The following is a 27,085-nucleotide window of genomic DNA, read 5'->3' as shown; positions in this document are numbered from 1 at the left end:
AAGACATATAATTGGACGGACAACAGTGTGATGTGAGTGATGACCTCTAATTAGACTGCGGTGCTGGATGAACTTTGGGGGTGCTGGGGCTGCCAGCAATGGCTACAGTGGTGGTGGTGGTGGGGGGGGGGGGGGTTGGGGGCCTGGTCACAATTGCAACCGCTACTACCCTTATGCTACTGAATAGATATGAGAGAGACTGATAGATCTGAGGGATAGATAGAGAGATGGGTAGATAGCAGAGATTGAGAGTTAGATAGATAGCACTGAATATTCCCATAATTGTTGACTTTCACTAATAGGTGAGGCCATAAACAGGTAACCTCTCTCTCTGTAACATAGCCAACCCTCAATGATGCTCAAATGCACCTCTTAGAGAGATGGAGTTACTTCATAAGGCCTTATTTAAAGGGAATCTGTCAACATCACGTTACACCATAATGTAGTGCCGGTCACACTGATTGCAATGATATGTCTGCTGGTTGGATCTGTGCAGTAGTTTTGGAGAAACTTACATTTTATTAGCAGCAGCCAGACACAGAACTAGTCCTGGATATTCATAAGCTATAGACTAACCACACCCACCCTGCCCTCCGGCCAATGATTGGCATCTCTGTCTATGCACAGTAATAGTCAGACAGCTGTCAATCATTGGCTGGAGGGTGGGATGGGTGGAGCTAGCCTGGAGCTCATGAATATCCAGGACTACTTCCTGTAGTCCTCTATGCTGCTACTGATAAAAGGCAAGTTTCTCCCAAACTACAGCACAGATCCACACAGCAGACATAGCGCCTGTCACACTAATTACAGTGATATCTTGTGCTGCTCTCAGAGAGGGGTGCAAAAACATGGTGACAAAGTCTTTCTTAAGTCTTGATTACTTATGGATGTCCAAAATGTCCTTTTTTACTCTTCAGATTTTTATTGCAGTTGGGCGATAGAACACTATCCTGTTGATTGCACACATCTCTCATGCCATGTCATGATGCCGTGTTAAAGACGTTGTCGGACTATTTGTTGTCCCCCTGCCGTAAAACAACAAATAGTCATATGTTCATCTCCTCCCACTCTCTGCTGTGTCCCATACTGCTGCTCAGTACTAACTCTCCTTGTTTGTTTACAAGCTGCAGTCCTGCCTGTTTTACAGGATGTCACAGGCTGCTGCAGCCAGTGACAGAGCTCAGCACTCAATCACTGAGCTCTGCCATTGGCTGCAGCAGCTTGTGACGTCCTTTAAACAGGCTGGGGCAGCCTGTAAGCATGATGTCTCAGGGAAGACCCAGAGCAGTGGTAGCGGACACACCAGGGTGCAGGGGCAGGAGAGCATATGTCTTTGTGTTGTATTATGGCAGAGGGAGCTGTGTGTTATAGGAAAAAAAGATGTTGGACAACCCCTTTAAGTAACATCCTGGAAAGGTGTCTTGAGAGTATGGTGGCACCTTTCTAGTTCACCATTGTTAGGGCTCTTTTATACGGGACAATCTGTTGGGCAACAGATGCCTGATCGGCCGTCCCAGCGTTAATTGTTCCTGTTCTTTTACACAGGAGTGAGCATCGCTCACTGAATGGAGGTGGAGCAGGCCGGAGATTGTTTCCGCATACCCCCCCTTCTAGTTTGTCGTTTGGTTGGTGAATGCATCTGCACTAAACTTTAATCATTCCATGTAAAAGCAGCTTTAGGGTGGCTTCACACGAGCGTATGTGCAATTGCTTACATTTCAGCGCAACACGTTTGCAGCACTTTTTTGTGCATGTTCACATGGGCACGGGACGCCCCTCCACCTTGATTTAAAAGGCTATTTAGCCTAATGAAGTCCAGATGTGTACTTTCCCCTACAGTTTGGAGCTTTATTTTGCACATCCTGTTGCATATTGCGTTCACATTTGCGCACCCCCCCATAGACTTCTATGGGGCTCTATGGTGCGCAGAGGCGTACAAAATAGAGCATGTCCTATTTTTTGTACATACAAGAAAAGGGAAATGAGAATAAACCCATTGATATCAATGGGTTCTATCCTCTCTGTCCCATGTCCATGAGTGACTGTGTGAGTTATATACTCCACCTCTGATCACATCACGGTGATGTCATCAAAGGTCCTAGAACATAAAACATGGAGAGCCTGGCAGCAGCCGTGTGCATACAAGACCTTTGATGGTGTCACTATCATGTAATCAGTCACCGGGGCTCTGAGCCCTGCCTCACATGATGGTGACGAAACGAACCGTTACTGTCGTGCAAACATGTCACCACAGAGAGTTCAACGCTGCCGTGAAGCCAATGCAGATTATATGACACAGCGACAAGTCATGATGTCACCTCAACCACCAGCTGAAGTTTGTAAAATACATGCACTTCATGTGCAAAAGCTACTTGCAAACATGTCTCCTCTGCCAGCTGCTGAAATTCGTAAATCACGGGCAGCTCATATGCGAAAGCAATGAGCCAATGTCTCCTCAGCGAGACATGGTCATCAAAATAGCAAATAATGGCAATAGCTTACTATATTTTTCCCAACTCCAATCCCTTTTACTATATTAGTAAGCGGCACATTGCGCCACCAGAAGCACTGGTACTAGTAGCTAGCAGACTGTCAATCAGGGTGGATGGGTGGCAGCGCCTCATGAATAAACCAGACTCATTTCTAGCCGGGAGCTGCAGAAACACGCTGTAAGTTCTTAAATACTACTGCACATTATCCCATAAGGTACTTACCACTGAAATCAGCGTCTGTCATTACTTTCTGTTGCTCACAGTGACAACATGACAGGTTCCCTTTAAATAAATTGATCTACAAACCTTTTTGCTGGTGATCAGAAAGACCGCAGTTAACTTTCTCATGCACAGTACAAGAAAGCAGAGAAAGCCTGTAATATAATGTATTCATCCTGAATAAAGCACACCTTGATTAAATCCTCCGCAGTCCACCCCTGTATGTACACTCATATTGTGCTTGAATGAGACTTGTATTATGAATAATAATTGTACTCTGACACTTTCTTTTGTAACAGCCTTGTACACCGAAGGAAGGTACTGCAGTGTGTCTCGGAATATGGGCTCCGAGTAGATGAGATGTCTGTAAACATTGTGTGACTTGTCATTCCAGTCAGCAACAATATTTGAAAGCAGGAATATCAATGAATCTTAAAGGGATAGTCTACTCTGCAAAATCCCTAATTGTTAGAGAGGTCCCCTGACACTAAGCTAATCACAAAGTGTCCCTCTATAGGGGCCCCCAAGTGGTCAACTGTAAACTATGGGGAAAGATGGTAGTTTTCAATTGCCCTACAATGCCAACAAGTGAAATAAAGTAAACACAGTGCCTATTTGTGTCACTTGAATATCCATGTAAGGCAAGACAAGGCAGGTTCTTCGGATCAACAGATGCTCTTTGAAGCCACTGTTCACTCTGGCCAGGAAGTGATGATCCTAAACAGAGTACACCCCTATATTGACCTAAAATTTAAAAGTACACTCATTGTCAAAAAACATCCTTCCCCTAGAAGGACTTGTCGAAATGGAATGAAACTTTCTCTGTGTGATTGTAACCTTGATATAAGTAAGTGATTACAATACAAAAGCATCATTAATTGTGGAGAACTACCTCCTTGTAGGGAGGCTGTGTGTACCGCCTATAGCTTGGATACAAGATGTGATACAGGCGGGCATGGAGGCTCTAGTGCCCTGTTGTACTGCCTCTAGCTTGGATACAAGATGTGATACGGGCAGGCATGGAGGCTCTAGTACCCTGTTGTACCGCCTCTAGCTTGTATACAAGATGTGATATGGGCAGGCATGAAGGCGCTAGTACCCTGTTGTACCACCTCTAGCTTGGATACAAGATGTGATACAGGCGGGCATGGAGGCTCTAGTGCCCTGTTGTACTGCCTCTAGCTTGGATACAAGATGTGATACAAGTGGGCATGGAAGGTCTAGTACCCTGTTATACTGCCTGTATCTTGGATACAAGTTGTGATACGGGTGGGCATGCAGGCTCTAGTGCCCTGTTGTACCGCCTCTAGCTTGTATACAAGATGTGATACAGGGGGGCATGGAGGCTCTAGTGCCCTGTTGTACCACCTCTAGCTTGGATACAAGATGTGATATGGGCAGGCATGAAGGCGCTAGTACCCTGTTGTACTACCTCTAGCTTGCATACAATACGGGCGGGCGTGTGGGCTCTAGTATCCTGTTGTACCGCCTTTAGCTTGTGTACAAGATGTGATACGGGTGGGCATGCAGGCTCTAGTACCCTGTTGTACCACATCTAACGTGGATACAAGATGTGATACAGGGGGGAATGGAGCCTCTGGTACCCTGTTGTACTGCCTCTAGCTTGGATACAAGATGTGATACAGGCGGGCATGGAGGCTCTAGTACCCTGTTGTACTCCCTCTAGCATGGATACAAGATGTGATACAGGTGGGCATGGAGGCTCTGGTACCCTGTTGTACCGCCTCTAGCTTGGATACAAGATGTGATACAGGTGGGCATGGAGGCTCTGGTACCCTGTTAGGCTGCCTCTAGCTTGAATACAAGATGTGATACGGGCGGGCATGTAGGCATACATGATCCGTATGTTATCCCTGGGCACATCACTCCACATTTGCTGTAACTGAGCCTCTAGATTGTGCAAACTCGTAGGCTGTGGAAGTTGGCATCCCAGATGGTCCGTACATGTAAAGAAGTGTGACAATGTTGTGGGGGCTCCTGTGACCCCTTGTGTGTGCGGCCGAGCATTATCGTGCTGCCTCTTGGAAGCTGCCATGAGAGGAACATATGTGGCTGCAGGATGTCCTGAACATATCGGTGAGCTGTCATTGTCCCTCGTATCACTACTAGGGATTACCGACCGTTGTATGCGATGACCCCCCCCCCAGACCATCACACCAACAGGGGGCAGTGTGCCGCTTCACAGCAAAGGCAGGATTGAGGTGCTCATTCCTACGTATCTAGACACAAATACAGCTGTCAACAGTGCTCAAACTTAACCTGGAGGGATTTATTGCTGAAGTCAACCTGGTTTTACTCCATAGCTGTCCAGTTTTGCTGTTCATGACACCACTACAAATAGAGGTGATGGTGGTTGTCAAAGGCAGTACACATAATGGATGCTGTGAGACAAAATTTCCTTGAGTCAAGTGCTTGGAAATGGTTCTGACAGACACAGAGGCTTGTAACGATGGTGCCATCTGTCTCTGGATGGCAGAAAATGAAACTGCTTGTGTTTGTCGAACAATCATAGATGATTCTCTCTACTGGTGGTTTGTCGAAGGCATCCTGAGCTCGATCATTTCGTGGGCATGCCTTCACGTATCCACTGGTCCCAACACCTCCTAACAGTCTACTCAGAATGGCCCAGGTGGCGGGCCATTCGTCATTTCAACCATTCAGCCTCTTGCACTCCAATAATGCGCCCCTCTCAAACATTGTTAACTGGGTGAAATCTCTTCATTTGCATCATAGAGGTGTCTAGTGGTCAACAAGCTCTACACAAGCAGAAGAAGAAGCCACTACACACAAGTTATCTGAGAGGTTTTTAATTGGCCTATGGTGAAACCACTTGTAAGGTCTCAGGTGGCAAGACTGTTCATCTAAACACTCTACAACTCTAATCATTTGCATGTCTGCCTGAGATGGAACTGCATGCCGAATTTTGCATCAAAACGACAACTTCTTCTAGGGAGGGGGATTGTTTTTGACCATGAGTATATATAAAAATAATTTCACTAAACTAGACAATCCTTTTAAGTTTGCTTTAAGGCTTTGTTCACATCTGTGTCAAGGCATTCTGTTTTCCCTTTTTCTTTACTGAAACAGAAAAAATAAGCCTGGGGCACACGTGTCACATGAAGGAGATTAATGGTGCCCAATGGCTTCCACTGGCTGTAAAGGGGTCCATCATGCTTCCATCATACCACCTGCAGTTTACCGGATAAAATACAGTAGCATTGTGTGCTATACTTTCAGAGATTTTATGCTGGATCTACATTGGAGGCTCCAACACAGATGTGAACAAAGCCTTAGACCACCAGCAGTGGGACCCCATTGCTACATAAGAAGGCACCAGCATTATGCATAGCACAGCATACTACTGGTAAGTAGGAGACCCTGTCCAGACTGTATCGGTGCCGTAAGCTTGAAGTTACGCCATATGGTATTCTTATGATCAGATGGGTATTTCCCAAGATAGGACTACATTCAATGATGAGTGTTTCAAATATATTCAAAGTGGCCACTGCTTCGACAGATATCTGCTTTGTTTTGAATTGTTGTGTTCAGAGAAGAGCAACCAGGATGGTGAGCGGTCTGCAAGTCATGTCCTATGAGGAACCGTAAAAGGATCTGGGAAAGCTAAGCTTGCAAAAAAGAAGGCTGAGAGGAGACTTAATAGCTGCCTACAAATCTCTGAAGGGCTGTCACAGACCAGAGGAATCAGCCCTATTCTCATATGCACAAGGAAAGACTAGAAGCAATGGGATGAAACTGAAAGGGAGGAGACACAGATTAGATATTAGACAGTGAGGAGGATCAATGAGTGGAACAGGTTACCACGGGACGTGGTGAGTCCTCCTTCAATGGAAGTCTTCAAACAGAGGCTGGACAGACATCTGTCTGTGATCCTGCACTGAGCAGGGGGTTGGACCCGATGACCCTAGGGATCCCTTCTAACTCTTCCATTCTATGATTCTATGAATGTCATCAGATACCTGGCTTGTGATTGAATGAGCACCTCATTGAGGTAATAACAGGTATTTTTTCTGGAGACGTGTCCTTTTTACATAATAGCCAGTAGAAAACCGAAACCTTCTAATGTGGACAACCTACTAAACTAAATGCAACCAATTCTGGCTGAATTTGAACAAAAAAAAATGATATACATGCCATGATGACAGACAGAGTTATTTGTTCCTCACTTGACAAAGTGGCATGGCTTATCAGAAAAGGAGTGTAGCTGGAAATTTTACAAAGCTTTACAAAAGTCTCCAAAATTTTTGCATAAAATGTTGCTATTAACTAAGCCAACCAATACCTAGTGTAAAGGTAGACAAAAGAGCTTAAAGATGGACCAAATGTATCATCCAGCATGAGCAGCTGTGATAAAACTGGCATATTTTCAGGGTTTATAGTCTAAAAGCCTATTTACATTGGACAAATGTCAGGCAAACGATGCCTAACACTCGTCCCCGCACACACTCGCTCCCATGCTGCTGCACAGGAGCGAGTATCGCTGGTTCGCTCAGCAGGGTGGCGGGACAGCTGGAGGACTTTTGACTCCTAGCTCTTCCCCGCCTTTCTACATTCACTTAACACAGCGGCCGTTCAGTACTGAACAGCTGCTGTTTACACTGAACGATCATCACTCAGGATTTTATGCAGCTGAGCGAGCCGGCAATACTTGCTCCTATGCAGCAGCATGGAAGCGAGTATGTGCGGGGACGAGTGTCAGGCATCGTTTACCCGACACTCGTCCAGTGTAAATGGGCCTTACATTTACACTGTCTAACATGATTAGTAAATTTCCCCCATTGTCTCTCTCACAGACCCTTTACTCAGATACTGATCTAAGGGAGCCTTTAGACGTGACATCACTCGCTCGTTCGTTCAAAGGAGAATCGGCTCATCTAAAAGGACCAATAGAATCCATAGTTAATGGATGGAGACCAGCAGTCATCTTCCTCCTTTAACTTATAGGGGAAGTGACATAGCATGGAGATCAAGTGGTGTCACCTACTGATGGTTGGAAAATGCCTGAGGGCATAATAGAAGCCGGACGGAGCACCTTACAGTTAATGGGCTTCATTCAGAGCGGTTCAATTCCATCATAGGACAGATCCATTTAGGCAGGGATTTCATTTTCCCATTACCATAAAGAAGCAGGAAAACAGAATTCCTGAATGTAAACCAAGTGTAGATGTGAATGTGACCTCAGTTGTTCTTTTGATTTGGGGATTGGGGTTTGTCCTTTATAGATTCAGATGTGGAAATTGCTAAGAATTACAAAGTTCTCTTTTGCTTCAGTGAACAGAAAGACTGGAGAGTCAGCCGTATCCAACCTCCCCGAAGCCTATGCTATTGTTACTGGAGGTTGCCGTGACGATGGCTGATACATTTTTAGATTGTAATGAATACAAACAATGTAGTTGAATGCATTGTTCATCCAATCAGAGCAACTATGAACAGCTTTGTTCTTTATTAGTCTCATTCTTGTAGAATTAAGCCAGTATCTGGTTTGTTTGAGTCTTTGTTACAAAGTGTTTCCTCTTTTTTGTTGCCTATTTGCCAGCATTACAAGATTTTATTTAACCTCGGCCCCGGCGTGCAGCAGGCGAAACATAAAAGCACTTCGGTATTTTGTTACAAAGCAAATTGCAGGGAAGTTAGGGGATGCGCTTCAGCACAAAAAACTGCATATAGTAAATAGACTAGGCAGTTAATACTTATATGTCATCTATGGCTTCCTTCTATGACAAGCAACCTAGGCTTAAAGAAGAGCAAGATGAGGTCTAACAACCCCCTAATCAAACAGAAATGAATTTGTGTCAGAGGTTATCATAATGTCGAATATTGTGTCATGCTAAAATACTTTCTTTAGTATGGCAGTCTTCGATAACTGGTCTGAATAGCAGCCTTCTTAGACCACAACTTAGCCTTCCTTAAAGTGACCTTCCACTTTCTGGACAAAATTCTCTCCTGGGAGCCAAGGAGGAAGGGGAATATATATATCCTACAGTTGCTTTTCTCTGTCGTCTGTCTGATCCACCAGTTCACAGTCCTGTTTTCAGCTGTCTTCAGACTACCTAATAGTGTTAGACTACCAATGCACTAAACCTTCTGCCTGATTGGTTAGAGCTGCTCATGTGATCAGCACTGGTCAATCAGAGAGCAGTGTGCATTAGGTAGTTAGAAAATTGGTGCCGCCATCTTGGAGGATCGAAAACTTGGCCTGAAACCAGCGGATTAGAAGGGCGGCAGAGAACAAATGCAGGTAATATACTTCCTTCCCTCTACAGTCCTGAGACAGAATTACATGCATCTTTTCATGCCTTGAAGTGAACTGCAAATCTAAAAAAAGGACCATCTTGGAGATAACCATCAATGAGGTCCAGATATTCTGCTGAGCATCAGAGGTCCTTCCCCTGAGACATGGTTTTGGAGAGTTCCGCTCATGAAAATTCCTTAGGCCAGAATCACATGGTCATACACGTGTTGCACCTGAGTAACTTGGACGCTACGCACCTTGGACAGCATAAGGAAACCCATTCGTGTGCTGTATCATCTCCATGGACCCTACACATTGCATGCCCTATTCTTGCCTTTGTAAGGGGTAACGAATAGGACATGCAGCATTTTTTTTCACATGGAAATCTTTCATCTGAATATCCTCTTAATCTATTATGGGACCCTGGAATGCATGAACCGCATATTATCTGAAAATACAGCCATATGAAGTTTAACTTTTTTGGACTTAATCTGTAGAGGGATCCCAACAATAACAGTATATCATGTCATTTTAATAAGTTCCCTTATAGCTTTGGCCAATGTAACCTCAAAGGTTAAGCTTCCCTTTAAAGGCAGTCTGTCAACTCCTATGAGCCCTATAAGCTTGGTGTTCCTGGCAAAGCTACAACTGCATGCATCCGGCGGACTACTTGTACAAGTACATAGAATGAGCGAACTAGTCCAATAATTCTATATGCGTGCCTATGTAGTCCGCCGGATGCATGCAGCGGTAATTTTGCCAGGACTCAGTGGGGGGGACACCAAGGATGGTAAGCACAGTTTAAGGGTGAATGCACACTGGCGGATTTGAATTGTGGAAACTGGAGCAGGCGCCCGCCTCCGGATTCCACAGCAAATACTGCCCATAGCATGCAATGCAAAAATGATTCTTCATGCACACGAGCGGAAACCAATTGCAGTTTCCGCTCACGGATGAAAAATCGCAGCATGCTCCATTTTCCTGCAGATTCTGCAAGGACCGCGTCCATTGAAGTCAATGGAAGCCGTTCGACCCACAGAAAGTTAAAAAAAAAAATCTGTACTGTGCATGTCCGATAGCGAGCCATGCAGACCATCCGCAGTACAGAAAAGAAGAAGAAAATACAGGTCCGCTGGGATGCCGGCTCGGCACAGGGTCGGTTACAGCTGCGGGCTCCCACATGCAGCATCCGAGCCGCCCGAGTGCAGCCGGCCTAATACTTACGTCCCTGGATTCAGGTTTCAGCTCCTATGAGCCCATAAATTTAGATTATGACTGACAGACTGACTTGAGCTACAGATCAAGAACTCGCCATCTCTCGCTGTGTGCCGCCAGAAGTGCTGCTCCCACTCCAGACTTTTTCTTCTCCTACACAATTAGCCCTTTTGCTATGAATTTTGTACAAATAACAACCGTATGATTACAGGAAGCCATCCAAATGCTGCGCTGACATTTCATAGCCACTTGTGTCACAAGGTTGGATGACAGTAATTACAAGTCTTTCAGGCAAATCCCGTACGCTGTGCTGCCAAAGAGGTGCAGTGCGAATGCTGGCCGGAACATCTCTGTCTGTGGAGAATGTTGTGAAGGCAATAACCTCTTCTACATCAAAAACTTAACCAAGGATTTACATTCTGTTTTTGATAATGTCAATGCTGGAGATGAAACAATTGGGGATTTTTTTCCAGCAACATTAATTTAAAGGGGTCCCTCACTTTAAAAATATATAGCCAAAATAAAGCATAAAAAACTGTCCCAGTACTCCAGGCGTAGGCGTGGCTCAAGAAGTTCGTAATTGTCACATACTACTTACCTCAGAGGGGAGTTGGTGTCATAACGAACCCCCTTAGAGATCCAAGTTCACCCATAGAAATTCCACTCAGAAGGGATGTTGAAATGTTACAAACAGGTGTAACAAGTATGTTAGGCTGAATGAAGACAATGTCCATCTAGTTCAGCCAGTTTCAACCCCTAGTTGATCCAGAGGAAGGCAAAAACCCCAAGAGGCAGAGGCCAATTAGCCCATTTGGGGGAAAATTCCTTCCCGACTCCGTAATGGCAATCAGAATAATCCCTGGATCAACCTTTGATAGTTCCTACCTAAATATAAGACCTGGAACTACAACCCTGCTGGTCACCTAATGTCTTATCCTGTAATATCCTTCCGCTCGATAAAGGAATCTAGTCCCCTCTTAAACTCCTCTATGGATTTTGCCATCACCACGTCCTCAGGCAGAGAGTTCCACAGTCTCACCACTCTTACAGTAAAGAACTCCGCTCTTACAGTAAAGAACCCCACTTACAGAAAAGCACCCCAAGTAGTTTATTGAAGACAGGTATAGAGCAACGCGTTGCGGAAGAAACAACTTCCTTTGCCAAGCACATTAAAGTCTACATGCCAAAGTGGATATATATAGCATAAAAGTATCTAATTACCTTTACTCCATTGGTGTCAGTGTGAAAAGGACTGATGATTCAGATGCCTACACTAATAGAAGTGCTCCAGAACCGGAAGTGCGCATGCTTTCCACGCGCCAGAACTATTCAGCTGATTGAAACGAATGGAGGTGCGTTCCATAAATCGTAGAACAGATGCCGCTGAGCACTAATAATATGGACAATGCAAATATAAATAATGCAAACATAGATACAAGATATTGCAAGTATATAAGGTGGTGTACAGTTGCAAAATTGTGCAGAAAAACATATGGTATAAATGATATAGAAATGCACAGAGCATGATGGGTAAAAGATAAAAACAACAGAAATGGTCCAAAAAGACAGTTAAAATGTATGTAAAAATGGAATTCAGAAGCGTCTTACATAAAAATGATAGCAAAACCATAAGATCATATAAAATCAGAGAGAATAATGCCAGATAGACTTCCAAAGGGTCAAATAGAATAAAACCCCATATAAGGCCATATAAAACAGAACTGCATGGGGCCATATACAAAAAGAATGAAATCACACAGTATAAGAGAATGAAGGAGGGGGAAGGAAAAACAGGATAATCCAGGAGAAAACGGGAGAGGGAAAAAAAGTATTTGTATAATTGCTCAAGCACCTCATTCAAGCCCTTAGGGTCCAGCGTGTCCAACCGGAAGATCCAAGACATCTCTTTCCTTCGTAGCTTAGAAAATACACCTTAAGGGTCCCTTCACACCAACATATTTGTGCACACAAAATTTGCGCAAACTATGCAGGCAATAGAACCCACTGATTTCAATGGGTTCATTCTCATTACTCTTTATTGTGTTCATGAAATAAACCGCATGCTCTATATTTGCGCGCATTTGCGAACCAAAGGTCCCCAAAGATGTCACAATATGAGCGCAAATATGCAATATTAAGCGCAATGGGAAAAAGAACACATCTGGAACTCATTAGGCTAAATAGGCTTCAAAATCACGGCATGGGTTTGTCCCGTGCCCATGGGAACTGGCCCTGTGAGCGCAAGCAGTACAGTAACACGTGCAAAACTGCGCACAAAAACGCATCATTCACGCCCTGAGGGTGCTTTGAGACGTAACAATTATCATTCTAAAAAATTGTTTAAACAAGCAAAAGGGAACTATAATCATAAACGACTGAATGGCGAACGAGAATCGCTCACTTTTCATTCATCGTTCACTTTATGCAGGCATAACAATCATGATTGGTTCATTCACTTGTCGTTCGGTTTAAAGGGTGCTCTTCAGTCCTTCTCAGTGATACAGCGAATGTGAGCGCCTCAACGATTCTGATTGTTTGAACGAGCCAACAATGCATTTGCCGGTCTAAACAGGCTGAACGAGAGCGAACAAGTTGGCAGTGATGTCACTTACTCATTCGTGCATGCAAACGAGAATCAGCTCGTCTAAAGGGGAGTACAAGGCCTCATTCGCACGAGCATGCTTTTTTGTATTCCTATGTGCGCAAAAAAATGCATTCCTCGCATTAGCGGAAAACGCACGGACGGGCAAAGTTTCATATACTATGGTGCATGTTTCGAGTACTACATTCTCATGCTTAATCTGAGGGATGCATCAGCTCTGTAGTATCCAACACCATCAGGAAATTCAAGCATTATTGAGTCCCCTCTTTATTTTCACTTCTGACAGGTTCTGTACTTTTCAGCTTTCTGTACTTTGCTGTAGTTTTTCGACATAAGGTCTGCATTACTGTGACTGTCTGCCAATTATTATTCATGTTGACACTAACTTTTGAAGTTGTTGTTCGGAACCCATTGCTATGATTTTTTTCTAAGGTGTAAAAAATATATAAAGTTGTATATTCTGTTGCTGTGGAAACTGAATCTTGATGTGTGAGCGATTTGTGCTGCAAACATTCAAAGTGTCAATGTTGCCTGTCTCTATATTTTCAAATACAGTGTTAAAACCAAGTAGCAATACAGTAACTTAAAGGGACCCTGTGTTACGATCATGTGGGATGGAAGCACACAGGTAGCACCAGGGTCAAACGGGATTCACACAGGTTTCAGGCAACTGACCCTGTACTACGCGGGAGGATGGCATGGCCCTACCTAAGCGGGGAACATTGCCCCAATAAGGGCAGCCCAGCAGTCTTCGGATCTGGGCCCTAGCTGAACCTAGGAGCCACGCCACAGAACAGGAGACATACACATGCCACATGACAGAAACAGAACCACAGGATACACAGCATACAGCAGCCACAATGCAACCACTAGAAACAGATAATAAGCTGAATATAAATACCAGGTATTGGTTGACATTTTGTACAAAACATGGAAGCTAGCGGGCCACTTCACGGCTCCTGGTTATACCGCTAGTCCCTATACTAACCAGGAGTCCAACAGAACCAGACAGAGTTCACACAGAAAGCTGCAACAGGACAGGACACAGATAGCAGGTCACGCAGCAAACTGACACGAAACAGACAGAATTTAAACGTACAAACGGACATGAACCAGCAAGACAGAGATTACTCAGCAAAGCTTGCAACAGGACAGAACAGAGCACTGGACACACAGCCAGCTGCATCAGGAACAGGACAGAGTACAGAGCACACAGCAAGACAGACTCCACTCAGAGATCACATGCACACAGATGAAACCACAGCAAGTCTATGTGTCCTCATACCGGGGGGAATAGACAGTCAGCTACACAAGCTGACATAGGGGAGTGCCCAGTTACACCAACTGACACCCAGAATAAGACATAAGACCTTTGGAGGCTGCACCTGTACAGGGGGAAGGAAAGGGGGGCTGCATGTACTGCAGACTAGGACTACAGGTGTCCAAACAATCTTGGGGAAGCAGAGAGACAATAGACCTACTTGCAAACACAGAGCTGACCAGGAGCTGGGTTTATATGTGAGCACAGATCCAGGAGATTGGCTAGCAGGAAGTACCACACCCAGCCAGCTCAATTAACCCTCAACCGCCTGACTGTGTTGCTAGGAGTACATAGTACCACAGAACCCAGCAGCACACGTAACACCCTGTCACCTACCTAGAGCACCTATGGTGCTGTTAGGGCAGGTAACCGGGAGCCGGGCACTGTACTTTTCATGACCCAGAAATAATGGAGTCGTCTGCTATAACCATCCCTCTAAAACCATCTTAGGCTGCCTGTTCACAGTAAAAGCTCTCCATAGCAACGCTATGGAGAGCGCTTCCCCCCCCTGTCCACGAGCGCAGAATCATTGCGATTCTCCACTCGTGGACGGCAAATCGCAGCATGCTGCAATTTGCCGCGATTCTCCGCGGTTAGCCTATCTCTCAGGCTGACCGGCGGAGATCCGTCTGCCGGCTCCTGCTCCCGGTCGGCGAAGATCCGCCGCAGGATACCGCAATGCTTGTGGACAGGCAGCCTTACTTAAAATGACCACCAACAACTTTCTTTGTCCACAGCAGCCAATTTTATTACAAACCTAGCAATAAACATATAAAACCTTCAACCCCAATAGGAAAATTATTTGTGGAGAGATCCTTGGAGCCCTGAAAACGCCTGTCACCTACCAACTAGGAAAATAATTGTAACTGCCTCCCTTTGCCTACCAACTGACTCAGGAGACCCTATTTCACAAACCACGCCTCCCACCGCAAGTCACCTAACTCAGGAGACCCACCACTCGCCAACTAGCCTCTAGTCGCCTACCTCCTGATACCAAGGCCAACTAGCCATACCAGGGCTAGCTACTCCAACCATCTTTGCAGGGAACTGCCCTGTCAAAGCCAAGAGGCGACTGGCCCACCTACATATTAATCACAAACAGGGGAAGGTAGCTATCCAGCCCCTGCCTCCCCCCACCACACTTTTATGCTGACTACAATGACCCCTTCCCCATTACCATTGCTATTACAATTGTCACCTCCCCCACTTTCTTTTTCTTAGGGCGGGTGGATGGGACTCTTTTCCGTCCTGCTCCAGGTCCTTCTTCCTCCTCTGCTGCTGGAACTGGTTCCTCCACCTGGTTTTCGCGCACTTTCTTCCCGGAATCCCCCTTTCCCCCCCATTACCCAGCAAGCCCTTTACCATTAACCTCTTCCCTCCTTGTTATCTCTGTCATGTCTGCCTTCACTTACAGCGCTGCGGGCTTCAGTGCCCGCATTTCTTTCTGAACCTATCACTGCATCCCTCAGTGCCCGCCTGTAAAGTCCATGCGCTGGCTGAAAATCTGACTCTTTTCAGAGTCTTGGGCCTGTGCTTTTCCATAGACTTGCATAGGAGAGCATGCACATAGGACTCTGAAAATAGTCCGACTTCACAGGCGGGTAGCGCAGGATACAGGGGCTGGTAGCTTTAGTTTATGGCGCTTTAGGCAGGTGACAGGTTCCTTTTAATAACAGTGCTATACATTGATTAAATAATACCACCGTATGTTACTCTCACGTGTTGTGGTTTTTGCTGTGAATTCATGTCAAAAGCCATACATGTTAAATGAGGCTTTTGACCCAGATTTCAACTCCTCATCTAAAAAGGTGAAATTCACTCTGAAAATTAGCAGCCCAGATTGACATACTATGGGTATACAATTCTTACCACAGGTCAATTTACAATGCTAGTTTTCTATGTAGCATGTGGACGAGGTTTCACAAAGTCTCATTCATATTGCCTTTACTGTAATATGCTGCAAATTTTCTGCTGCGGAAAAGCCTCCACAATATGTGAACATATTCATACAGTCTTCATGATGGTCTGGGCTGGACAGAGAAGAAAAGGCAAAAGAGAATGACTTTAGAGGAGATGTCAACTATACCTAAATCCCCCTTTTAACTGTCACCCAGCTAGCTGTCTGATCATCCTGCACTCCCGAACTACTATCCACCCCAGCGAGTGCAGCTCAGTGAGCAGCAAACTCCTTTCCAAGGTGCCAATAGATCTCAGTGTTGCAAGATGCTCATTTACATCAAAGACCTGGGCTCATGTGCTGTCCCCTGTAGTAATAAATAGCAATAATATCCTCCTGTAGTAATAAAAAGCTGCTATACTGTTACCCTGCAGTAATATATAGCCATGATGTCCACTGTATTAACCATACTATCCTTTGTAGCAATAGCCATAATGTCCATTGTAGTAGCTATAATGTTCCCTGTAATAGTATCCATAATGTCCCCTGTGGCAGCCATAATGTCTTATGAAGTAGTAGCCATAATGTCCCCTCTAGTGGTAATCGTACTGTCCCCCATATAAAAATAATAGTCACTCACCCTCCCCCCACGGTCCCACGGAGCCTCCTGTCCACCTTCTGGATGACTTCCTGCAGGGGATGTAATGACACGATCATGCCACCTGAGTCACAAAGAAGACACTGAGCAACCATGCAGGGATCCCAATGAGGCTTCTTGCACCGCTGCTGCCAATGTTAATTGTATCCACATCTTAAAGACACAGATACATTTAACTTCAAAGTCAGCCAGCGGCCCACTGATCCCAGGCTGCAGGGCAACTCACTGGCAGATTGCCAGTATGAGCCTGAATACAGACAGTGGAATGGCTGACCCCTGCATTTGAGAAGAGGCGTGCCTCCTGAGGCAGGGTACTCACCTCGCCTCTTAGACAGTCCACCACTCGATGTACAGTATCCCTTGTTAAACTAATGTTAAGCAAATGAATGCTGCTTTCTTGGCACGCTGAATGTTTGTCCACAGACTACCAGGCTACGCAAATAGTGTGGGCATGCTACGATAATGATATGGGTCCATATACCTAACAAAGATTAGTGGTTTTAAGGAGGCAAATTAAATTGTATGTGATGCATCTATGGATACTAGAAGGAATTGGCATTAGAGTTGTTGCATGATTAGATGAATGGTTTTTGCCACGTTAGGCCCTAAAAGTGGTTCCCCCCTTGGCCTATAAAAGGCTCTCGGAGGCTCCTTGTGTGTAGTGACCTCTTCTCCCCCTTGTGTAGAGCTTGTTGACCACTAGATGACTCTACGACGCAGAGAAGAGATTTCATCCCGTTACCAGAGTCTGAGAGGGGCGCATTATTGGGATGTGAGAAGCTGGATATCGTATCAACAAATTGCCCACCACCTGGGCGCTTTCTGACTAGACTTTTAGAAGGTGTTGAGACCAGTGGGTGTGTGAGGGCACACAAGGCGACCGGGCTCAGGACCTCTCGACAGACCTCCAGTATAGAGGATCATGTGATCGTCTGACAAGTACAAGCTGCTCCAACTATTTCATTGTCCAGAGACAGGTGGCACAATTTTTACAGGTCCCTGTGTCTGTTGAACCATTTACAAGCACTTGGCTGAAGGACATTTAACTTCACGGTGTCCATTATGAGTATTACCTTTGACATCCACCGTCACCTCTGTTTACAGTGGTGTCGTGAACTAATAAACTGGATGCTACAGAGTGAAAACGGGTTGATTGCAGCAATGAATCCGGGTTTCGTTTGGGCATTGATGACGTCCATGTTTGTGTTGAGCGCCTCAATCCTGTCTTTACTGTAGAGTGGCACACTGCCCCCTGCTGGTGTGATGGTCTGAGGGCCCATCACATGTGACAGTGGATCACCACTAGAAAGGTACAAGGTACAATAACAGCTCAGCGATATGTTCAGGACATCCTGCAGCCACATGTGTTCCTCTCATGGCGGCTTCAAAGAGGCAGCAAGATAATGCCCGGCCGCACACACAAGGGGGTCACAGGAATGTCTTTACAACATTGTCACACTTCTGTGGCTGCCCGGTCACCAGATTTATTACCAATAGAACATGTAGGGGACCATCTGGGATACCAACTTTGACAGCCTACAAGTTTGAATGATGTAGAGGCTTAGTTACAGCAAATGTGAATCAGTATGTCACAGGAAACCATACAGAACCCGTATGCCTCCATGCCCATTAGGATCACATCTTGAATCCAAACTATAGGTGACCCAACAGGGTACTAGAGCCTCTATGCCTGCCTGTCAGGATCTTATCTTGTATCCAAACTAGAGGTGGTACAACAGGATACTAGAGCCTCCATGCCCACCGGTCTCACATCTTGTATCCAAGCTAGAGGTGGTACAACAGGGTACTAGAGCCTCCATGCCCGCCCGTATCACATCTTGTATCCAAGCTAGAGGTGGTACAACAGGGTACTAGAGCCTCCATGCCCGCCCGTATCACATCTTGTATCCAAGCTAGAGGTGGTACAACAGGATACTAGACCCTCCATGCCCATCCGTATCACATCTTGTATCCAAGCTAGAGGTGGTACAACAGGGTACTAGAGCCTCCATGCCCGCTCGTATCACATCTTGTATCCAAGCTAGAGGTGGTACAACAGGATACTAGACCCTCCATGCCCATCCGTATCACATCTTGTATCCAAGCTAGAGGTGGTACAACAGGGTACTAGAGCCTCCATGCCTGCCTGTATCACATCTTGTATCCAAGCTAGAGGCGGTACAACAGGTACTAGAGCCTCCATGCCCGCCCGCATCACATCTTGTATTCAAGCTGGAGGTGACCCAACAGTGTACTAGAGCCTACATGCCCCCGCGTGTCACATCTTGTATCCAAGCTAGAGGTGGTACAACAGGGTACTAGACCCTCCATGCCCATCCGTATCACATCTTGTATCCAAGCTAGAGGTGGTACAACAGGGTACTAGAGCCTCCATTCCAGGGGTCAGTTCTCCACAATGAATGATGCTTTTGCTCTAATATTGTAATCACGTATAGCAATGTTACAATCACACAGACAAAGCCTCATTATATTTCGACAACTTCCAGGGAAGGTATTTCTTTGACAATGAGTACATCTTGTATGCAAAGTATCTAGCCATTTCAGCAGCCGTCCTTTACAGGTGGAATACTTCCATCCCATGGGAAGACCCAGGGCCTTTAATGAGGTCCCATAGCATCTCATGAAGAGTAAAGCAGACAAAGCGCATTGTCACATTTATTACAATACAATGTATATATATATTCAAGACAGAAATATATTTACAAAAATTTAGAAATCCATTAGATTGAATTTTATATATCTTTTTACATCATTTTTACTATAATAATTTGGATTATTCTGTGCAATCATGTGGTTTACATACTACAGATGTAACAGAGTTTAACATGCCATTTTAACGCATTATGATATCTTGTGCCCCAGTCTATTTACACTTTTAATTGCTTTACAATGAGTTTTATTGTGTTAAGAGAACAATAGTTTTTTTAATGGCTTAAGATAAGATAATTTTTTGCAGAAAGTTGTCACAGTCAAGTTTAACTTTGCTGTATCTGTATGTACATTATTCTAATAAACATCAGTACATTTTGGACCCAAAATACTCACAGGATCCCTTATTAGCCAATCAGCAGCTCAGAAAAGGATCATGTGACATGCACTCTATGGTTCCTCAGAAACAAGAGCCATAGCCTGCATCACATGACCTTTTTCACAGCTGCTAATTGACTGAGAGGGATCACATGATACACCATGCGACACCATATAGAGCCAGGAAGTTGTTCCTTCTCTGCCCTCTGTGTGACAAGTTGTAGTAATGGGAATTGTGTCCCTTTTTTGGTCAGCAAGAAGAGCCAGCTCATTTTATCCCACTGCTGTTTGTATCTCTGCTCGTCTCTGTGCTGTACCCCAAATGCAGACTCTACAGAGATGAGAAAAAAATAGAACAGCGGGCGGTCAGCCGCTTATGCCCTGTAGGACACATACTGGCAGTGTATACTCACTATAGACTCTGGAGTAGCTGCGTAGCATTAGACCTGCTGTCCAACCCAATGGTAGAGCTGGGTGGCCAAGCGGTTGGGGTTTGCCCCAATGACTTGTTCTCTTAAAGATCGGGTAATGTGTCTAATTGCAGCCAGTGTTTCATATGACCTTTGTCTGTTCTGTTGAATGGCTGAGAAGGTCCACAAAAGGGGAAGGGCCTATGAATAAGTTCTTTCAGAACCACCCACTTTAATGCAGATTTGCATAAAACTCACCTCCATTTGTGGTCCAAAGTTGATAGTTGACTATACAATTCTGTCTGCCATTAATATTGGAAAGGGACGGTCTGCTCGAACGTAGACTTTGTTGCTCTCTGTTTGACTAATGAAAGCCTATAGTAATGTCCAAGAATTCGATCTAAATCCAGTTTTTGAAGATTTAGGCAGAGGCCTGGGATGTAGGGAGAATTGTGATCGCAACAAAGCCGGGAGAAATTGCACCTCCTAGTTCAGTGTTACGGCATCTACCAGGATTTCAATCTCCCAGCAATCTAAAACTTGTGACCACGGCCCAGGGAGCCTTCTTTCTGGCATGTTTGCATAAGCCATTCCCCTTTCATGGTCTTGAGGTATGCATCAGTACGATTATAGCCTTACGTTGCATGTGATGGTCCTTATTATAACCTCAGGAACTGCTCAGCTTGTATGTTTTCAAGGTCCCTGACCCCTGGCTCTCGGGCCTGACTTTTCTCTTGCAGCCTCTCGACGTTTCTCCGATGTCCCCACCAACGTGGAGCCGCATGGCCACCCGAACACCATAGGTACTGAGTGTGCTGTCAGTCCGCTGGGCACTTGCCTGTGCATCCTGTGGCTCCGTGCTTCTCAGTATGTTCTGGTCAATGTAAATCTATGTGACAGGACACTCATGGCCCCATCTGCAGACCAGGAAGACGCAGGCAGACCCTGCACACGGCCAATTCCCTGCCTCATGCCTCCTTTATTCAGCATGTAATTGGTCTAATAATAAACAAAAATAAGTTCTAAATATTGCCGTTTCCAAGGTTACCACCTTCTCCTCATGCAGAATGAGACTAACATCTGCTCTCTGTGTGTTGCGAATTACACAATCTACAGCATTGTGCGCATATATATATATATATATATATATAATATATATACGCTGTATTGTATCTGCTGTGCTTCTGCGCTTGAGTATCTATGTGTTTCTGCATTTGTCTCTACAAGATGTATATTATCCTAATTTGTCTATCTATCTATCTATCCTATATCTATCTTGTCTTATATCAATCTATCTATCTAATATCAATCTGTCATATCTATCTATCTAATATCTATCTATCTCCTATCTATCTATCTATCTATCTATCTATCTATCTATCTTCTATCTATGTATCTCATATCTATCTATCTAATATCAATCTGTCATATCTATCTATCTAATATCTATCTATCTCCTATCTATCTATCTATCTATCTATCTATCTATCTATCTATCTATCCTATATCTATCTTGTCTTATATCAATCTATCTATCTAATATCAATCTGTCATATCTATCTATCTATCTAATATCTATCTATCTATCTATCTATCTATCTATCTATCCCATATCTTTCTATCTATCTATCTATCTATCTATCTATCTATCTATCTATCTATCTCTCATATTTATCTAATATCTATTTATCTCTCTCATATCTATCTATCTTATCTATCTATCTCATATCTATCTTTCTATCTTATATCTATCTTGTCTTATATCAATCTATCTATCTAATATCAATCTGTCATATCTATCTATCTATCTCATATTGATCTATGTATGTATCTATCTATCTATCTATCTATCTATCTATCTATCTATCTCATATCTATCTATCTATCTATCCTATATCTATCTTTCTATCTTATATCTATCTTGTCTTATATCAATCTATCTATCTAATATCAATCTGTCATATCTATCTATCTATATATCTCATATTGATCTATGTATGTATCTATCTATCTATCTCATATTTATCTCATATCTATCTATCTATCTCATATCTATCTATCTATCTTGTATCTATTTATCTCTCTCATAGCTATCTATCTTATCTATCTATCTTATCTATCTATCTTATCTATCTATCTTATCTATCTATCTATCTATCTATCTCCTATCTATCTATATATCTCTCTCATATCTATCTATCTATCTATCTATCTATCCCATATCTATCTATCTATCTATCTATCTATCTCATATCTATCTATCTATCTCATATCTATCTATCTATATATCTCATATCTATCTATCTCATATCTATCTATCTATCTCTCTCATATCTATCTCTCTCTCTCATATCTATCTATCTCATATTTATCTAATATCTATTTATCTCTCTCATATCTATCTATCTTATCTATCTATCTCATATCTATCTACCTATCTATCTATCTCATATCTATCTTTCTATCTTATATCTATCTTGTCTTATATCAATCTATCTATCTAATATCAATCTGTCATATCTATCTATCTATATATCTCATATTGATCTATGTATGTATCTATCTATCTATCTCATATTTATCTCATATCTATCTATCTATCTATCTATCTCATATCTATCTATCTATCTTGTATCTATTTATCTCTCTCATAGCTATCTATCTTATCTATCTATCTTATCTATCTATCTATCTATCTCCTATCTATCTATATAGCTCTCTCATATCTATCTATCTATCTATCTATCTATCTATCTATCTATCTATCTATCCCATATCTATCTATCTATCTATCTATCTATCTATCTATCTATCTATCTATCTATCTATCTATCTATCTATCTCATATCTATCTATCTATCTCATATCTATCTATCTATATATCTCATATCTATCTATCTATCTCTCTCATATCTATCTCTCTCTCTCTCATATCTATCTATCTCATATCTATCTATCTATCTATCTATCTATCTATTTCATCTCTATCTATCTAATATCTAGCTATCTTATCTATCTCATATCTATTTATTTCATATCTATCTGTCTATTTCATATCTATCTACAGACCTACTCTACTTGTGATAGAAATATTAATACTTATCTTTCTGGACTTCTATGCTAAGGCATCTTATGTTTCCAAGAAAAAGTATCCGTTACACATCATATCAGCTGGTTTCCATGACAATTTACACTTATGTGTACTTTTCTCCTCAGACATCAGAACCTCCAGTCCTAGCTGCCCGGGGTGTCACTACATGTGTTGTAATGTACAGCGTGTATGTTGTCAGATTTGTAGTATCTCTTTCTTTAAACATTTTTATCTATCTCTCCATCCATCTATTCCTTTTTTCATCCTTCACCCTTCCTACTTTTCTCTCTTCCATCTGTCTAGGAAAGGTCAATAGTATTGTATGGGAACATAGCTATAAATACCCCCCTCCCCCCACGAAGTACAGTGACTTCATGTCCTCCGGAAACCAACAGAGGGCGCCACTCAGACTGCTCCGAGACCAGTGACTCACTGACCTATTTTCAGGGTGTTCTAATCTCTGCTTAACATGCAGCTGGCAAGACGGTGACAAGTTTTGTGTACAGCAGTCACCAGTCTCCATTCTTTGTATTATTAACCCCATAATAAATGGTCTTGTTGGGTATTTTACAGTACTGCTGTGATATAGATATAGCATTATTACTGTATGTATGTAGTGTACTATGCAGATCTATGTGCTCTGTTACATTGCTTTTGCACTGTTCTATGATGATATAAAATATTGTCATCTGTGTATCGCATGCAATATTAACATGTATTAATATTAACTTGTTGGTTATAGTGCCTTATTCGTATGTTACTGCCTAAGTGAATGTTGTATATATGTGGAGTGCTGGCTTTAGCGCCTACACAAGCAAGCATAACACAATCCTCATCTAGAATAGTTCACAAATCATAGACTAACAAGCAACCTTTTCTACACCCTCTTCTGGTCAATAATGGTACTGTAGTACATGAGCCTCTAATTTTTTTACCACTGATATAAGTCCTCCATGGTCATCATTTTTCTGTTTTCATTCTTGGGGGAGCTTTGGTTGACCAAAGTCATTTGATTAGGTTGCTTGAGGCTAAGCCACTGCCTAATGTGTAATTTGTACATGGGAACAGTTTCTTTTTTTAATCACACAGTTTTTATCGAACACTTTTCTTAAACATCCCAAAACAGTAAACGCCCTTTTAGACAGGAGGACTATGAGGCGCCAAACGCCCAACAGTCGTCCCAGCAATGATCGCTCCAGGAGCGATCATCACTCAGTGAATGGAGGTGAAGAGGGATGGTGATCATTCTGGCCCGCCTCCATTCACAGCAAACAGGCAGTCTTTCATAGATGAACGACTACCTATTTACACAGACCGATAAAGCAGCAAACCAACAATGATTTTTGGGTTTGCATGAAAGAACGGATCGCTCTTTCACTCAACGTGTTTACTCCTAACAATTTTATCGTGCAAACCGTTCGATCTAACAACCAGTTTGTACGATAATTATGCATGTAAAGGGGCCTTAAGGAGTGCCCCTCTCTGCACCCTCCCCCTTGAAGTTCAAAAAATACACAGTACGTATGGGTGGTTTCACATCTGCTTTGGGGATTCTGCGTTTTCCTGCTCCATTTGGGGAGCAGGCAAGGCAAATCCCAGCGGCCCAACAATTCCATCTCTGGATAAAACCGAACAGCACCGGGCGGATCTCATTGACTATAATCACTCATTAGTTGCTTTGTTTCAGTAAACGGAAACACAAAGATTAGCGACTCATGAGTGATTGCTCAATACCCTGTTGGGTCCCGCTTTTACAACTACTGTTCAAAATAGCTCGATTGATCAATTTTTCAGCCGATAGTCGACCCGAGTAAAAGTACCCTAAACCAGGTGAGTCCAGCTGGGGTGCCCAAATTTTTTCAAAACACTAAAGGCTACACCTTATAAGTTTACCTTATTGATGTAGTCACTCCTGTAAGGAGGAGCCTGAGACATCCAATGAAATGCCAGTAGCTGTCTGGCAGGTATATCAATCTCTCACCTTCCTATTGTCATCAGTCTGTATATCTGTAGTGCACCCCAACACACACATCAGGGGTTCTAGTGGAATCACTACCTGTAGTCAAAATATCAGTCACTATAGGCCAGAAAGCCTTGGAAGAAGTACAACTCCAGAACATATGTAACGTATCAGCAAACTCCATTGCGCATCTAAGACATCCAGAATCCATATGGATACCTGTTTTAAATAACATAAGTCGTGTCCTACAGCCTGTGAAAAGGTAGAGCTGGGATAACCTATTAGCTTCACTTAAAGAAGCCTAAGGAACCATTCTGCCATTGGTCTTCCCCAATGGGACATATATCAGACTCCCACTTACCCTTGATATTTAAGGGGTGCCTAACCAGATAGCTCTACAGTAAATCTATATATATAATGGCTATCACCCCTGGGGTAAGCCCTTCCACAGCTAGAAGCTCAATAATACTATCCTCTTGTATCTGCATAGCAGTTGTCCAATGGGAACATTTTCTGGATACAGATCCAACCACACTAGACCGGCTTGAAATATCAAATAGATTAGAAGACCTACAGACCAATCCCTATTGGATGAAATGGTAATAGGCTCTCATTGATATCCATATCATCAACCCTATAGAAATGTTTCTCTATACTTTAGACTATAGTCAGAAAAGATGAACTCCAACAACATCCCACATAGTACACAAATTAAGATCAGAATTTCTCTACCATCCCTGCTGACCAATCATGGTAGTGCCGGACATTTTATTGTTTTTTAATGGAACTGGTCACAAAAACATCATTGTGGTAGAGGAAGGAAAACGAATGCTAACAGGTTAGGTTAGTTTATGTGCAGTACCAACCAATTTGGTTGTCTCTGAAGGTCTCTATGTCCACCTATCTCCAACTATGGTGAAGTAATTAGTTCCTTTCTTCTCAGCAGGACACTATGGGAAGGATATATATCGGAGTGGAGGACCAGACCTTCACAATTTTATTTCTTCAGGATTTGTCACCCTGGGAAGAGGACATCTCAAGGGTACAGTACAAACCTTTTATCTCTAACCCCATGCATTTTATGGTGACTGTACTCATATTACCAGCGCCCACCAACGTTCCAGTACTTGCAACTGTTATATTGGTTATGCTTAACCATCAAGTCTAGATAGTTACATGCCGAGTTGTTTACTGTGTATTTATCAGTAGGGTTAACTTATAAATTATGTTATTACATTAACTGGATGCAACAACATCGTTTCCATTAATAACTACATGTCAACATCTTGGGTTGCGCCAATTTTGACTCTCAAGAAAACTTTACTTCCTATGTCTTGATCTCTAGAAAATAGTACTCGGAAGTACTGATACTTTGGACCCATTCACAAAGGTGTATTTTCTATATGTATTCAGTCCATATTTTTACTAACTGAGTACAGATAGAATACGGACCTATTGAATTATTGGTGTATTCAAAGACCAAAATCCCCCATTAAAGTCTATGGGTGTGTGAAAAAATGCTGTGAATATGCATTAGTATCTGTATTTACTGCATCGCTTTTGCACACCCTCTTTTCTGCAGGTTGTGACACAACTGGCATCACTTGGGTTTTCTTATGAGTTTTTTTCTGCACAGGCAAAAATGCTATAAATCCAAATGCAAAACTGCACATACGCACCAAAAGCGCTCCTACAAATGTATTAAAAATGGTGCATTTTAATTAACCAAAATTGTATACACCCATGTGAATGAGCCCTGAATGTCAAGATTTGTACTGGAGTCACATAAGTTACCCCTCGCCCTAACATATATATCCCATATAGGAGTAGAGGACAGTGGATTCTATTATACAGTGATGAACTCATATAGATTTATCCCTTAGGAGATGCCCATTTAGCGG

At 43.1% G+C, this 27,085-nt stretch overlaps 1 protein-coding gene across 3 annotated transcripts in view; it reads left to right on the top strand.

The window, feature by feature from the left end:
* The window catches only part of SHISA6 (shisa family member 6), a 334,205-nt gene that overhangs the window by 101,212 nt on the left and 205,908 nt on the right, over window positions 1–27,085 (top strand). Inside the window, exons 4-5 of one of the 3 annotated variants that reach the window (XM_066586594.1) lie at window positions 20,874–20,936; window positions 26,131–26,226. In XM_066586594.1, the coding sequence (XP_066442691.1) occupies window positions 20,874–20,936; window positions 26,131–26,226 (159 nt within the window). Of the gene's footprint in view, window positions 1–20,873; window positions 20,937–26,127; window positions 26,227–27,085 lie in introns of all 3 variants that reach the window. The other 2 variants (XM_066586596.1, XM_066586595.1) reach the window with 2 other exon arrangements.

This window comes from Eleutherodactylus coqui, chromosome 13 (assembly GCF_035609145.1).
Source record: "Eleutherodactylus coqui strain aEleCoq1 chromosome 13, aEleCoq1.hap1, whole genome shotgun sequence".
Lineage (NCBI taxonomy): Eukaryota > Metazoa > Chordata > Amphibia > Anura > Eleutherodactylidae > Eleutherodactylus > Eleutherodactylus coqui.
The sequence above is the reverse complement of the archived record's forward strand: the minus strand, read 5'-3'. Positions and strand labels throughout refer to the sequence as shown.